Source organism: Macaca thibetana, chromosome 2, assembly GCF_024542745.1.
Source record: "Macaca thibetana thibetana isolate TM-01 chromosome 2, ASM2454274v1, whole genome shotgun sequence".
Taxonomy (NCBI): domain Eukaryota; kingdom Metazoa; phylum Chordata; class Mammalia; order Primates; family Cercopithecidae; genus Macaca; species Macaca thibetana.
Window position 1 is genome coordinate 98,936,612 of NC_065579.1, and position 16,040 is coordinate 98,952,651.

At 41.5% G+C, this 16,040-nt stretch overlaps 1 protein-coding gene across 2 annotated transcripts; it reads left to right on the forward strand.

Annotated features, from left to right (window-relative positions):
* The first annotated feature begins 4,446 nt into the window (after nucleotides 1–4,446).
* On the forward strand, nucleotides 4,447–15,524 carry ZNF501 (zinc finger protein 501). Of its 2 annotated transcripts, none has more exons than XM_050780524.1 (3): nucleotides 4,447–4,950; nucleotides 7,671–7,753; nucleotides 10,365–15,524. In XM_050780524.1, exon 3 carries the CDS (start codon nucleotides 10,589–10,591, stop codon nucleotides 11,402–11,404), a length of 816 nt encoding a protein of 271 aa, XP_050636481.1. In that variant the 5' UTR covers nucleotides 4,447–4,950; nucleotides 7,671–7,753; nucleotides 10,365–10,588; the 3' UTR covers nucleotides 11,405–15,524. The 2 variants fall into 2 exon arrangements, with proteins under 2 accessions (XP_050636481.1, XP_050636482.1); XM_050780525.1 differs by having other exon boundaries at nucleotides 4,447–4,918.
* Nucleotides 15,525–16,040: the final 516 nt, after the last annotated feature.

Below are 16,040 nucleotides of genomic sequence, written 5' to 3' on the forward strand. Positions count from 1 at the left end.
TGTCCTGTTGAAATTATCTCCTATCTCTGGAAGCCATCTCCACTGCAATTGTAGTCCAGTCTCCTACTCCTTTAATTTTAATTCTTTCTTTTTTTTTGAGACAGGATCTCACTCTGTTGTCCAGGCTGGAATGCAATGGCATGGTCTCTGCTTACTGCATACCCTACCTCCCAGGCTCAAGCGGTCCTCCCATTTCAGCCTCCCAAGTAGCTGGGACTACAGGCATGTGCCACTATGCTTGGCTAATTTTTGTATTTTTTTTTGTAGAGATGGGTTTCACCATGTTGCCCGGGCTGGTCTCGGACTCCTGGGCTCAAGCAATGTGCCTGCCTCAGCCACCCAAAGTGCCGGGATTATAGGCATGAGCCACTGTGCCTGGGCTTCCTATTTTAAAATTTATCTTACAGTCTTCCGGTTTCTTGCCCCACTACGCCATTTTCCCATTTCTTCTTGATCTTTGTAAGCATAACTGGCTACTTACTGTTTTCAGAATAAAGTACTAGTCCTTTAAAGAGGCATTTAAGGCCCCTCATCTGGCCCATGCCTGAATTGCCATCCCCAGCTGCCATTCCTTGCCTGGCATGTTCTATTCCATAGTTCAAATTCCTGTGATTCTGGAATATCACCTCTGGACTCTACTTTGGCACTTTTGCACATACTATTCCTGTTGCCTCAATTCCCTTCCCTGCTTCTGCTTGCCTGCAAAACTCCCATTTTTCACTTAGGAATGTGCTCAGGCAATATCTCAAAGCTGTCTCTAACCTCATGGATGTTTTATTCTGTCTTGTATTTTTCATCATTTTATTATGTTACATTATAATGGTTTGTCCAAACATCTTTCCCTTTTTCAGCTTTGCTAGGGAAGGAACAATGTGAAATTTGTTTACCTTTGTATCAACAGTGCCTGGTACTTAGGAGGTGCTCAATAAGTATTTGTTGAACTCAGCTGAAGAGTCAGACATTTCTGTGTGCCAGTCTGCAGGTTGTGCCTTAGGTCCCCAGTTGTCAGCAGGAAGGAGGCATGGTGAGTATGTGTATCCATGAAGTGTCTGCCAGGAGCAAGAATTCTGCAACTTTCCCTAAGATAAGGTATGTGGTTTTATTAAACAGAAGATCCCATAAAAAACAGTATTTTTCAATTAGAGATTTAAAAGTCCTATCACAATTTAACAAAATGCTTTCAATTATATTGATGTCAGGGTCAGCAGGAGGAGGAAAATGCATGCAACTGCAGAGACATACCTGTGTCAACTGGAATAGCTATGAAATAGTAAACAGGAACGGAAGAGTAATGCTGGCCTAGCAGGAGGGCATTTGGAGCTTACAAATCCTAAAGTGTGCCAGGCATGGTGGCCCACACCTATAATCCCAAATACTCAGGAGTCTGAGGTGGGAGGATTGATTCAGGCCAGGTGTTCGAGAGCATCCTGTGGAACATAGCAAGACCTTGTCTCTAAAAAAAAAAAAAAAAATGCCAGGTGTGGTGGTGCATGCCTATAGTCCTAGCTATTCTGGATGCTGAGCCTGAGGTGGAAGGATTGCTTGAGCCCAGGTGTTTGGAGCTGCAGTGAGCTAGGATCACGCCACTGCACTCTAGCCTGTGTGTCAGTGAGACCCTCTCTCTTAAAAAAAAAAAAAAAAAATTCCAAAGTGGAAGCACTTCCTGAGATTTTGGGCTCTGGGATGATAAAGAATTTGAGTGTCTTGCTTATTGTGCACTGAAATTTAATTCATGACTTCAGAAGGACACAGTGGGATGGAGCCACATCAGATCCTCAGAACAAAAGAGGAAAGATGTGATTGGGGTTGCTCAAGACTACACAACCAGTGTCAGATGAGGTTCAAACTGCAGTGTCGTTGTATTTCATTCACTTTCCCCTGTATTGGTTATACCTCTATTCCATATGCCTCTTTATCTTTTGTAGAACTGACCACTTTTTTTTTTTGTTTCTGAGATGGTTTCACTCTGTTGCCCAGGCTGGAGTGCAGTGGCATGATCCTAGCTCACTATAGCCTAGACCTCCCAGGCTCAAGCGATTCTCTCAACTCAGCCTCCCAAGTAGTTGGGACTACAGATGTGAGCTACCATGCCTGCCTAATTTTTAAAAAGTTTATTTTATGGCCGGGTGCGGTGGCTCACGCCTGTAATCACAGCACTTTGGGAGGCAAAGGCAGGCGGATCACACGGTCAGGAGTTTGAGACCAGCCTGACCAACATGGTGAAACCCCATCTCTACTAAAAATACAAAAATTAGCCAGGCATGGTGGCGCATGCCTGTAATCCCAGCTACTCAAGAGGGTGAGGCAGGAGAATCGCTTGAACCCGGGAGGCGGAGGTTGCAGTGAGCCAAGATCATGCCACTGCACTCCAGCCTGGGTGATAGAGCAAGAGCCTGTCTCAAAAAAAAGTTTATTTTATTTTATTTTTTGGTGCAGACACGTTCTTGCTATGTTACCCAGGCTCATCTCAAACTCCTGCTCTCAGGTGATCCTCCTGTCTTGGACTCCCTTACAGGCCTGAGCCACTGCATCCAGCCTAGAATTGACCACTTAGTGCTCCAGTCTTTTCCTTATCCTGAGGATGTGAGGAGCTCACTTGTATAAGATTGAGAGGGTTTTTGTTCTCAGAATCTCAGACTTTCCTGAGTGTGAGGGTGACAAGTAAGTTGATTATACCTTTTGGCCCCTACTTTTTCTACATAAGGCAGAAACCTAATCTTGACCGTATGTGGCATTAGTTTCATTTCTTTTATCCACTGGCCACATGAGGGCTAAGGTTATTTTAGTGTTATGGAATGTTTTTGGTGTGCATCCCTACCATCTATTTTACACCTCATTGAAAGAAGCTCAGCCCAAACTGCTATTAAACTCCAGATTACGGTTTCTAGTAACCTGCTCTACCTAGGGTACCTCACTCCAGACTTAATGTCCTCCACACACTAGAGCCTGCTGATTTGGAGATTCTTTGAAGCCTGATGTTTGGGGAATGAATAATTAGACCTAGGCTCTCTGGCCTGTGAGATGTTAGGGCTGGAGGGAAGAACTTGCTGATTCCAAAAAAGTGCTGAGAATGTGACACCTGGAAAGAGAAACTTAACATTATTGTTACATGGCATGTCAACTGACAATTTTACGAAGGGTCACTTTTTAGCCAAAGATAGTGATGGCCCCAGTCTGTGGCACCACCATTCCTGATTTGTGTTCAATAGGGACTCCATTTTGGGAAAACTGCCAATCTGAAGATTGGAATGGATAATTTTTTTTTTTTTTTTTGAGACGGAGTCTCACTCTGTAGCCCAGGCTGGAGTGCAGTGGCACTATCTCGGCTCACTGCAAGCTCCCCCTCCTGAGTTGACACCATTCTCCTGCCTCAGCCTCCGGAGTTGCTGGGACTACAGGCGCCCACCACCACGTCCGGCAATTTTTTTTTTTTTTTTTTTGTATTTTTTTAGTAGAAACGGGGTTTCACCATGTTAGCCAGGATGGTCCTGATCTCCTGACCTCGTGATCCATCCGCCTCGGCCTCCCAAAGTGCTGGGATTACAGGCGTGAGCCACTGCACCCGGCCAATTTTTTTTTTTTTAAGGTGGAGTCTGGCTCTGTCACCCAGGCTGGAGTGCAGTGGCATGATCTCGGCTCACTGCATCTCCACCTCCCAGGTTCAAGCGATTCTCCTACCTCACCCTCCTGAGTAGCTGGGATTACAGGGGCGCACCACCACACCCGGCTATTTTGTGTATTTTTAGTAGAGACGGGGTTTTGCCATGTTGGTCAGGCTGGTCTCAAAACTCTTGACCTCGTGATCCATCCTCCATGGCCTCCCAAAGTGCTGGGATTACAGGCATGAGCCACCACCCCTGGCCTGGAATGGATAATTTCTCTGCTGCATCTCATTAATTTACTCAGCAAGTGTTCTTTACTATATGCTGCACACTAGGGATATGATAGTATGCACGCAGCCCCGTTGTCCTGAGCTTGCAGATCAATAGGAATGCTTGGAAGTGAATAAGGTACTCTCCACTCATGCCTTTATCTCTAGACTTTACCTGTCAAGATGAGCCCATGTGTGCAAATATTTCCTGGTTAGGGCCAGCAAGATCTGAAGTTTTGTAGAAAGGGATGAGTGTGCTGTCTTGAGGCCCTAAAAGGTCACTGAAGCCAAGGCAGAACAATAGCACTGGAGCTGGGATTTGAGAAGCAGATAATAGTTCTAACATTTATTGAAGATTTTAAAAATACTAGATGTTAGTAATTCACACGTATTAACCTCATTTAATCCTCACAACAACCGTATGGTACCATTATTATACCTGATAAGTGAGGAAGCAGGCACAGAGAGGTAAAATTGCAAAGTTCATACACTGAGAATCAGGGATTTGAGCCCAAAGCAGTGCTTTTTTTTTTTTTTTTTTTTTTTTTTTTTTTTTTTTTTTTTGGCCACCTGAACAAAGATCCTGGGTCAGTAAGGTGTCAGGGGTTTCTGTGAGGAGGTCAATTTTCTTCCAGGTTAGGATGTGTGTGAAGAAGGTGGAAGCCAGTTTTGTGAAAAGCCTTGATAATCCCCAAAGGACAGTAACATAGGAAGTTAAATGTGGCGGACTTGCAGGATGAAGTGATGCACAGTAAGAGCTCCTTGTGGTCGACCCTTCTGACTTCCATTCCGTTTCCCTGTACTGGAAGACGCGCGTCAGGTGGGCTCGCAGGTTGTTTCTGCAGGTTGCTTATCCCGCACAGCACCGAAACCCGAAACCCGTAGCTGCGTCGGGGGGAGGAACCACAGAGAGGAAGCCGCTCCCGCCTTCCTAGAGAGGAGACGGCCGTGGTTATTGGCCGAGGCGCGGACTGCTGACGTCACGCCGGCGGGGCGCGTCCGGGAATTACTCCTTTCCACAGAGCAGACCCAGGCACCTGTCGCAAGGTTCGTGAGGGGAGCGCCGCGGGAAGTGCATGGTGAGCAGTTTCCGCTGTGCCGGGCTGCTGCGGGTCGATTCCAGCGCCTCCCTCGGGAGGCAGGGCGTCTTCCTTCCTGGAGGGCCTTTGGAGCAGAGGCCCGAGGCCTAGCGCAAACTTGCCATGAAGGGAGGAGAGGCTGTTCGAGAGCCCTAGGCTGGGAGTCGGGGGACATGCGTTCGATTTGTACATACTTGAGCAAGTTAGTGAACTTCTGGACACTTCAGTTTTCTGATTTCCAGAAGTAAATACTGTTTCTTGCCTTGCCGGTTTCCAAAGTTGTGCGGGTTGAAATAAGTGTATGCAATAATTATCCACTTCCTTTCATTATTTATTCTTCTCTAATAGCAACAAAATAGGTACTGTATGAAGACATACAGACTCAATATTTTAACAGCAGGCACTATTTATTGAATGCTTACCAGCTGGCATTCTTCTAGGTAGTTGCCATGTAGTAACCCACTTATTCATGACCACAACCCTATAGAGTGGTTATTGTTATCGTCTCCATTTAACAATTGAAAAAACTGGAGCAAAGAAAGGTTAAGTAACTTGTTCAAAAGTCCTAGCCCCAGAGCCCATGCCATACTTGTAAGTTTGGTGGAGGAAGACAGAGTGTAATCAGACTAGAAAGTCCTGCAGTGGAAACTTGTAAAATTCTTTGAGAATGTAGACGAAGAAGTGCCTTGGAAAAGTCAAGAAAAATTTCCCACATGGAAGAGGTGTGGAGGTTCACATTTGAGCTAAATATTAAAGGTTGACTGCAAGCTTGAAAATAATTGCTGGCTTATTTGACCAAATGGGGGAAAAAAAGAGAAGTTTGAAAATAATTAAACAGTTTGTTCAGTGTCAGTTAAGAGATGCTAGTAGATTGGCATGTATTAGACAGGAAACCAGGTTCCTGCCTTTGAATACAGTGTTCTTTACATTAGGAGGGGTTCTTGAAACCTTTCCCTTATGAAGGGTCCTTGACATCTTACAGCAGATACTCTTCACAAAAAGGCAGTCCTCTTGTTATTTTCGAGAAATTCCCCCAATTCTAATTGGAGGATAACTGACAGGAAGTTTCCCTGCTGTTGATTCAGTGTGGGGAAAAGAAAGATCAGACTGTTACTGTGTCTATATAGAAAGAAGTAGACATAAGAGACTCCCTTTTGTTCTGTATTTGAGATGCTGTTAATCTGTGACCCTACCCCCAACCTTGTCCTTGCCAGAGACATGTGCTATGGCAACTCAAGGTTTAAAGAATTTTGGGTTGTGCAGGGTGTGCTTTGTTAAACAAGTGAAGGCAGCTTGCTGGTTAAAAGTCATCACCATTCTCTTAATCTCAAGTACCCAGGGACACGCACACTGCCAAAGGTCACAGGGACCTCTGTCTAGGAAAGCTAGGTATTGTCCAACGTGTCTCCCCATGTGATAGTCTGAAATATGGCCTCGTGGGAAGGGAAAGACCTGATCGTCCCCAGCCTGACACCTGTGAAGGGTCTGTGCTGAGGAGGACTAGTACAAGAGGAAAGAAGGCCTCTTGGCGGTTGTTGGCAGTTGAGACAGAGAAAAGCATCTGTCTCCTGCCTGTCTCTGGGCAATGGAACATCTCGGTATAAAACCCAATTGTATGTTCAGTTTACTGAGAGAGGAGAAAACCGCCTTAGGGCAAAAGGCAGGACTTGCTAGCGCAATGCTGCTCTTTATGCAGTAAAAAGGTTTATGGACATGTTTGCATATGCATATCAAGGCACAGCACTTTTCCTTAAACTTATTCATGTCACAGAGATCTTTATTCATATGTCTTACTGCTGACTTTCTCCCTGCAATGATCCTATTATCCTGCCACTTCCTTTTCTTTAAGATGGTAAAGATTAATTATCAATAAATACTAAGGGAACTCAGAGACGGGTGCCAGCGTGGGTCCTCTGTATGCTGAGCGCCGGTCCCCTGGGCCCACTTTTTCTTTTTCTATACTTTGTCTCTGTGTCTCATTTCTTTTCTCAAGTCTCGTTCCACCTAACGAGAAACACCCACAGTTGTGGAAGGGTAGGCCACCCCTTCATTCAACCTGTTCTTAACAAGACCCACTCACCTCACTGCTAGCTCCTTTAGTACTTTTCAAATAAATGAATAAACAGACTCAATCAAAGATGGACTGGAAGGGCTTGATTTTAGGTTTTTGCTCTTTTCCCATCTATATAGAATCAAAGCATCATAGAATGTTGATATTAGAAGAAGCTTTAAATATTATCTAGCTTTTCACTTTCATTTAACAAATAAGAAATGGATGAGACTGAGTGACCTGCGTTAGGTCACTGAACAAATTTGTGGCAGAACTGAGACTAGAATCCACACCTCTTGACTGAGTCTATTACTGGTCCTGCCCTCTGTTGTAGCCCTGCAGCCTTTGACTTTTGGAATAAATGGCTTTTCCAGTAGGCTTAGGGGAGCCATTGGGCTCCAACCTGATCTCCTATAAAGAAATTTTTACCCCCAGATGCTTAGTCCTTAGAACAACCTGCCCTCTTTGTGCATTGCCACATCGCTCTGAAGTGTACCCACTCACTAATTTTTGTCATTGGAGATACTCCTCTAGGATAATAACGATATTCTTTCATTTAAACTTAAAATGGTCATTTGGTTAGAGATGGGATGTTCTTGAGTTACCCCGAATCCAGAATATGTAGAAAAGTCGGCTGGCAATTTATGGGTGGCTCTTTTTCCTCCCTCAGTGCCTCAAATTCCTGCCTTTCCTCAAGAAGAGTCCCCAGGAGAAAAGCCAGTATTGCTTGTGTGCCTAACAACCTGTCTCTTGGTAAGTTAATTCTAACTAGATGGTGGTGGTTGTGAGACTGCCATCAGAAGTGATGGGACCCACCAACGTCCACTATATGTGGACCCAGGAGACTGAAAATGCAGAACCACGCAGAAATGGGTACCATATTACTCAAATCAGTGAGAGTGGCCCACTGTGAAAAAGGCTATGGAATAATTGGTTAGAGTGCACTAAGTTCTTATCAGAGTACCTGAACTGAAGACTCTACAGTCATCTGGTAGCACATCTTTAAACTACTTACTGAACTGCTAAGTATGATGCCTTAATGATGTAGTGGTTGGATCTAGGAATATGGGTAGTAAATTATTGGAAGACCCATTGCAAATGTGATTAGGTGTTTCCTCAGAGAATATGGAATGGGTTTCTGGCCGTGTTTAGAACAAGTGCTTAAGTTACTGCAACTGATACTGTCACTGGCTATCAAAAGGCAATTGGAGCCTGGGTGTCTGTCAAACTCAGTAAAATAATTCTGGGTAAATTGTATTCTTAGGTTATGGGAACTCTGTGAAGAGAATATGACTGTGTCCTGAAGAATTTGGCCTAGTTTAATATGTATGCATAATACATGAACACTTATGTATGTATCTGTGTTTATATGCATCAAGAGATACCTAGAAGAAAGTCCATCAACATACTAACTCTATTTTCTGTGGTTGGGTTTCAAGTGATTTCCTCTTTGGAGTAGCTGACCATTTAATAGAATGAGTATGCATTCTTTGTATGATAAGATAAAAACCTTTTTATTTTGGAAAAATATGCGTAAAGGAATTAAAAATGTGCTTAGAGTTTTGGTTTTACATCTAGTTGCTTAAACCAACTGGAGTTTGTTTTTGTATATAGCATATCCATGCTGTAAGTTAATACATCAGATAAAGATAGGTTTAGGTAAGGTAGTCGACATATTTAACAAACAGTATGGTACAGGCATTGCCCAAGCAGGTAGTCGTGAACAATTTGTACAGATATACCAGTATGTATCAGTTGACTCTTAGCCCCAGTAGATCCATATGTACCAACATGAAGAGATCTCTAAGACACATTTTTTAGTGGGAAATAAAAGCAAATTGCAGAGCAGAACCTGTAGAACTGTTTCATTTATGTAAAGAGAATTAAGTGCTATATGTATGTAGAAAAATATGAAGAAAAAAGGAATGAAAAAAGATACTCCAAACTTGATAATCAAGGAATAGGTTTATTTTGCTAACAAAAATTTTTTTAGGGACGGGGTCTTGCTCTGTGTCCTAGGCTGGAGTGCAGTGGTGTGATCATGGCATACTCCAGCCTCAACATCCTGGGCTCAAGTAATTTTCCCACCTCAGCCTACTGAGTAGCTGGGACTACAGGTGCACATGACCACACTCAGCTAATTGTTTATTTTTTGTAGAGACAGTATCTCACTATGTTGCCCAGGCTGCTTTTAAACTCCTGGCCTCAAGTGATCCTCCTGCCTCAGCCTCTCAAAGTGTTGAGATGATAGGTGTGAGCCACCATGCCTGGCCTATCTTATATACTTCTATATTATCTAAATATTTTAAAGTGAGGATATATAGTTGTGTAATTTACATGATTAGAAAACTAAGACAAAAATGGGCCTCAGAGAAAAAGAATGTGTGTCTCCAGCACCTACTAGGGAAGAGGTTGCTCTGATGTGCAGCACCTGAATATTCATTCTTTAATTCCGTGTAGCTTATTTAGGGCACCAGGGTTTCAAAATTTGATGATCGTTTAGTTATGATCAATTAAATATTTTGTTCTTTCTCCAGTTCTTTGTTTCCCAAAGAGTGCTCTAATGACAATGATTTGGTTCACATACTGTTTTTCTAAAGTCCAGAGAATGTGTTAACCAGCTCTATATTGAGCACAAAAGTTTTATTTATTTTTATTGTAAATAAATAAAGTGACTTTATTTTCTCTCTCATTCCCCTTATAAATCTGATTAGTATACTTCAGATTCTGAAGTATTTCTTTGGCTACAAAGGTGAGGGCCAGCACCTGGACCAAGATGCTACAGTCAAGTTACTGTCCAATTAAACCTTCTTCTTTAAGGACCACTTCTCTAATTTTCCTGAAACAAAAGAGCAACATCTTACTTTCTTCCAGTAAGCAGGACTCTAGTTTTCAAACCTGTAGGTTTCCAGTTAGACTTAAGGAGAGAACTATAGATGGTGAATGTTGTGGAGAGAAAGAGATCCAGTGAGACACCTGTAAACGTGACTGAATAAGGAAGGACTGGTGAGATAGGCCTAGTGAAAGTTACAGCCTGAATCACATTTGAAGTTTTAGAAGGGCAACTCTTTGAGTATCACTAGTCTGCAATGATTATAGGCAACCTAAGAAAATAGAATTATTATTCCTCTGTTTTTTGAGGAGTAGAGACTAAGTGGACAGTAAGTTTCCCTAACACTTATATGTCCAAGTCTAGTATACTTATTCCTTTCATATTTTCCAGTTATTTATCACTGTGGATGCAAATCTGAATGATCCCAAATTACCTGGGTTAGTTTTTAGTATTTGATTGTTTCAGAATCAATCGTGATACGGAATTTTATAGAATTCCTAATACCTGTCACAACTTAATCTCTCTCTTCAGAGAGGCTGATCATCAGGGGTTCACTTTTGGAGAAGTTGAGAATACAGGCTGAACAAGGAAGAGGAAGGGGAATCCTGCAGGGATGAATGAGAGGACAGCAATGCATGTGTGATGTGTGTGAGCACACACACACAGTAACCTTTCCTAGAACAGTATTACTCTAATGATAATCATCTGTGAGGAAAAAAAAATTTTGTAAGTATGAATTTGGTGTTACAAGCAGCATGAATTCCAGCCAAATATCACTCAAAATGAAACATCGGAGAGTTAACATGCAGAAGAAACCTTCAAAGTGTAGTGAATGTGGAAAGTTCTTTACTCAGAGATCATCTCTTACCCAGCACCAGAGGATTCACAGAGGAGAGAAGCCCTATGCGTGCACTGAATGTGGAAGTTGTTTCCGTAAACAGTCAAATCTTACTCAACATCTGAGAATCCATACGGGAGAGAAACCTTTTAAATGTAATGAATGTGACAAAGCCTTTCAAACAAAAGCAATTCTTGTTCAGCATCTGAGAATTCATACTGGAGAGAAACCCTATAAATGCAATGAATGTGGAAAAGCCTTTTGTCAGAGCCCATCCCTTATTAAACACCAGCGAATTCATACTGGAGAGAAACCGTATAAATGCACAGAATGTGGCAAAGCCTTCAGTCAGAGCGTATGCCTTACTCGTCATCAGAGAAGTCATTCTGGAGATAAACCTTTTAAGTGTAATAAATGTGGGAAAGCCTTTAATCAGAGTGCATGTCTCATACAGCATCAGAGAATTCATTCAGGAGAGAAACCCTACACATGCATTGAATGTGGTAAAGCCTTCACTCAGAACTCTTCCCTTGTTGAACATGAAAGGACTCACACCGGAGAGAAACTTTATAAATGTAGTGAGTGTGAAAAAACTTTCCGCAAACAAGCACACCTTAGTGAGCATTACAGAATTCATACTGGAGAAAAACCTTATGAGTGTGTTGGATGTGGGAAATCCTTTAGGCACAGTTCAGCACTTCTTCGACATCAGAGGCTTCATGCTGGAGAGTAAAATTTGGAATGTAATGACTATGGAAAGATTTGTATGAAAGCTCCTTTTTTTCTCCTAGATTCCTAGGAATGTAAGACTCAATCTGTAGCTAGTATGAATATTTTGTGTTTTGAACAAAAAATGTGTCCTAATGTGTCCTAGTCTGGAGTCTGATGCCTTATCTGCTGCTCAGTGGGTGTAACCTTATCCCTTCTGAGCCTCAGTTTACCCATCCCCCCAATAGAAAAATGGGGATATTTCCTAGGGTTGTCCTGAGAATAAAATGAGTTCTGCATGACAGTTAACTGCCATTAATTAGCCATTCTAAAAGTTTATTTACAATATCAAAATCTGACAAGTAAATCAGCATTGTTGTTTGGTTCTCAATGTATTATTTCTTAAGAACATTTTGTAATTGGGCTTTGATTTTGTGATTAATCTACAGATGTCTATTTAAACTCTAATGTCTAGGTTTAAATAGGATAATACAAGCTAAGACTGGTTTGTCTTTGAGAAATTTCAGATTTAATCAGAGAAAAATGTACTGATTGGGATTTGAGTGGACGTGAGGTATATTTCTGGATACCCTCAAGATCTTCATTTACATTTTGATACTTTCTATTACTAGGTCTAATTTGACTTTAAGCTCTACGTTTCACTTTTCCATTAAACAGAAAGCCTCCCTAACATTAGAATAAAGCCTCATGTTGTGGGACTTCTGTGTGTGTTTAGGGTTGGCAGCAGATGATTAGGAGAAGGCATATGACAGTAGAGAGTACTAGAATATAGAGGAGAATATAAGCATGTAGATGAGGATGTGACTATATTTGTTTCCAGTTCTAGGAGCACAGCACCAAATGTGGTCTCTTAAGGGAAGATGAGGGTAGAAGATGTTAAGATCTCAAGTTCCAGCAGGCAATGCCACTAACAATTAGCCACTTGCCAAAGGAAGAAGAGAACAGTGTCTTGGGGATGCTGATGGGATGGAGTGCTTAATGGCTGTTAAAAGCCATAAAAAAGCAAAGAAATCAAAAGATACTTTTGGTGGAGCTTTAGGCTGTGCTAAGCTCTTTAAACAAGCACCTCTAATACTAAAAGCACCCTTGCAAGGAAGATAGGAGTTACTATTCACATCCTAGAATCAAGGAAAAAGAGAAGATGTTTGATTTGCTTAAAGTCAAACAGGTAATGTCAGAATTGAATCTCAAATCTATATCTTACCATAAATGTAGTTCTGGTTTATACAATACCAAAGTCACATACAGGTAATTTCCCACCACTGAACCTTCCTGTTAGTGTGAGATGCCAAATCTGTGAAAATCATTTTTAAAAAGTAAAGACTTATTTTTTTCAGCTTAATGTGTGCTTATTTAAATACATTGATAAAATTAGAAAAACGAAAAAAATTAAAATTGCATGTTTTCAGCAAATAGTCACCTTAGTGTATTTATTCTAGCCTTTCTTTTCTGCATAGCTTTTTTTTCTTCCCTTTTAACAATAATTAGACTTGTAGTATATTAGAGTACTATATAGAGTACTATAGCCTGCTTTTTTATTTTTTTATTTTTTTATTTTTTTTGAGACGAAGCCTTGCTCTTGCCCAAGCTAGAGTACAATGGCACAATCTCGGCGCACTGAAAGCTCCGCCTCCCAGGTTCACGCTATTTTCCGGCCTCAGCCTCCTGAGTAGCTGGGACTACAGGCACCCGCCACCATGCCCAACTAATTTTTTGTATTTTTAGTAGAGACGGGGTTTCACCATGTTAGCCGGGATGGTCTCGATCTCCTGACCCTGAGATCCACCCGCCTCTGCCTCCCAAAGTGCTGGGGTTACAGGCGTGAACCACCGCGCCCGGCCGCCTGCTTTTTAACATAACAATTTAGCAATATGTTACAGACTTTCTATAAACTTTATTTTAATGGTTGCCAAACATTTCATTGGTCTGTTCATAATTTTTTGACCTGTTCCCTGTCTGTGTGATATTTGTATTAATATATTTTTCTTATAAATCAGAGAATCTAATGGTGCCTGTCACGGTATGAGCTCCTGTTAGTAATATTAATTTGGCAGTGAAATATATTTGTATATAATGTTTTTACCATCTTAAAATTATTTTCTGAGGATTTTCAGAGGGTATAATTTTATTTTTAAAATTTAATTCATCTTTTTGACTTGATAATATAAGCTTATGGCTTAAAATTCTAAAAATATAAAAGGTTGAACAGTGAAAAGTCTTCCACTCAGCCACCCGCTTGTCCCCTCATTCTATCCTAGACAACCAACATTACCCATTTTTTGTTTTTCTTACAAAGATATGAATAAGCAAACATCTTTCTCTCTGTTAAAGACTATTTTTTAGAGCAGTTTTGAATTTACAGTGAAATTGAGTAGAAAGTTCCCATATATGCCCTGCCACAAGACATGCAAAGCCTGCCTATCCTCCACCAGAGTGGTACAACCTACTTTGACACATCATCATCACCCAAAGTCATAGTTTACATTAGGGTGCACTCTTGGTTTTGTATATTCTATGGATTTTGACAAATGTATAATGATATGCATCCATCATTATAGTTTCATAAGGAGTTTCACTTCTCTAAAAATTCTGTGTTCTTCCTATTCATCCCTCCCTCCATGGTAACCCTTGGCAACCACTGATTCTTTTTTTTTTTGAGACGGAGTCTTGCTCTGTCACCCAGGCAGAAGTACAGTGGCACGATTTTGGCTTACTGCAACCTCCGTCTCCCAGGTTCAGGTGATTCTCCTGCCTCAGCCTCCCGAGTAGCTGGGACTACAGGCGCATGCCACTACAACCAGCTACTTTTTTGTATTTTTAGTAGAGATGGGGTTTCACCATGTTAGCCAGGATGGTCTCAATCTCTTGACCTCGTAATCCACCCACCTTGGCCTCCCAAACCACTGATCTTTTTAACTGTCTCCATACTTTTGCCTTTTCTGGAATGTCATATAGTTGCAACCATTCAGTATGTAGTCTTTTCAGGTTGGCTTTTTTCACTTAGTAGTATGCATTTAAGTTTCTCCCATGTCTTTTCATGGCTGATCAGCTCATTTCTTTTTAGTGCTGAATAATATTCCATTTTATGGATGTGCTATATTTACCCATTCATCGACTGAAGAACATCTTGGTTGCTTCCATGCTTTGTCATTTATGAATAAAGCTGCTGTAAATATTTGCTTGAAGTTTGTGTGTGGACATGTGTTTTCAGCTCATTTTAGTAAATTACTAAGGAGTGAAATTGCTGGATTGTATGGTAAGAGTATGTTTAGCTTTTTAAGAAACTGCCAAAATGTCTGCAAAGTGACTGTACCATTTTACATTCCCATCAGTGATGAAGTAGAGTTCCTGTTGCTCCACATCCTTGCCAGCGTTTTGTGGTATTAGTGTTTTGGATTTTAACCTTTTTTTTTTTTTTTTTTTTTTTTTTTGAGACTGAGTCTCGTTCTGTTGCCCAGGCTGGAGTGTGGTGGCACGATCTCAGCTCATTGCAGTCTCCACCTCCCGGGTTGTGATTCTCGTGCCTCAGCCTCCCAAGTAGCCAGGATTACAGGCACCCGCCACCATACCCAGCTAATTTTTGTGTTTTTTGTAGAGGCGGGGTTTCACCATGTTGGCCAGGCTGGTGTCGAACTCCTGAACGCAAGTGATCTGCCTGCCTCAGCCTCTCAAAGTGCTGGGATTACAGGTGTGAGCCACCACACCTGGTCGGATTTTAACTATTCTAATAGGTATGTAGTGGTAATCATTGTTTTAATCTGCAGTTCACCAATAATATATGATTTTAGCATCTTTTCATGTGTTTGCCACCTGTATAGCTTTGGTGAGGTATCTGTTAGAGGTTTTGCCCATTTTTAATCGGATTGCTTATTTTCTTATTGGTGAATTTTAAGTGTTCCTTGTATGTTTTGTATAGCAGACCTTTATCAGATAGGTCTTTTGCAAATATTTTCCTCCCAGTCTGTGGCTTATTTTCTCAATCCTTGATTCCCTCTTTTTACTTTTTTTTTTCTTTTTTCTTTTTTGAAAGAAATGATAGCATAATATACACAGTTGTCCATTTTTTTTAAGACTAATCCATCTCACAGATTGTTCTGTATCAGTAAATAAAGATCTTTCCCCCACCGTTGCCCAATGTGTCATTGTCTTAATAGACCATTATTAGTTCCCTATTGGTGGACATTTAATAGCTTTTATTTTTCTGTTGTAAGCAAAACTGCATATGTAGCATCCTTGTCTTTAGGCACATGTGCAAGATATTTATAAGATAATTCCAGGTTGGGCACGGTGGCTCACGCCTGTAATCCCAGCACTTCGGGAGGCCGAGATGGGTGGATCATTTGAGGTCAGGAGTTCGAGACCAGCCTGGTCAACACAGTAAAACCCCACCTCTACTAAAAGTACAAAAATAATTAGCTGGCATGGTGGAGGGCACCTGTAGTTCCAGCTACTCAGGAGGCTGAGGCAGGAGAAATTGCTTAAACCTGGGAATTGAAGGTTGCAATGAGCTGAGATTGCGCCACTGCACTCCAGCCTGGGCGACAGAGCAAGACTGTGTCTCAAAAAAAAAAAAAAAATTAGGAGGAGGAGAAGTATGTGCCTTGGTAGCTTTGATAGAGATTGTGACCTCCCAGATGTTT

Excerpts from the sequence above, each read along its gene's own strand:
- ZNF501 (XM_050780524.1), top strand. The coding sequence starts at position 10,589 with ATGAATTCCAGCCAAATATCACTCAAAATGAAACATCGGAGAGTTAAC.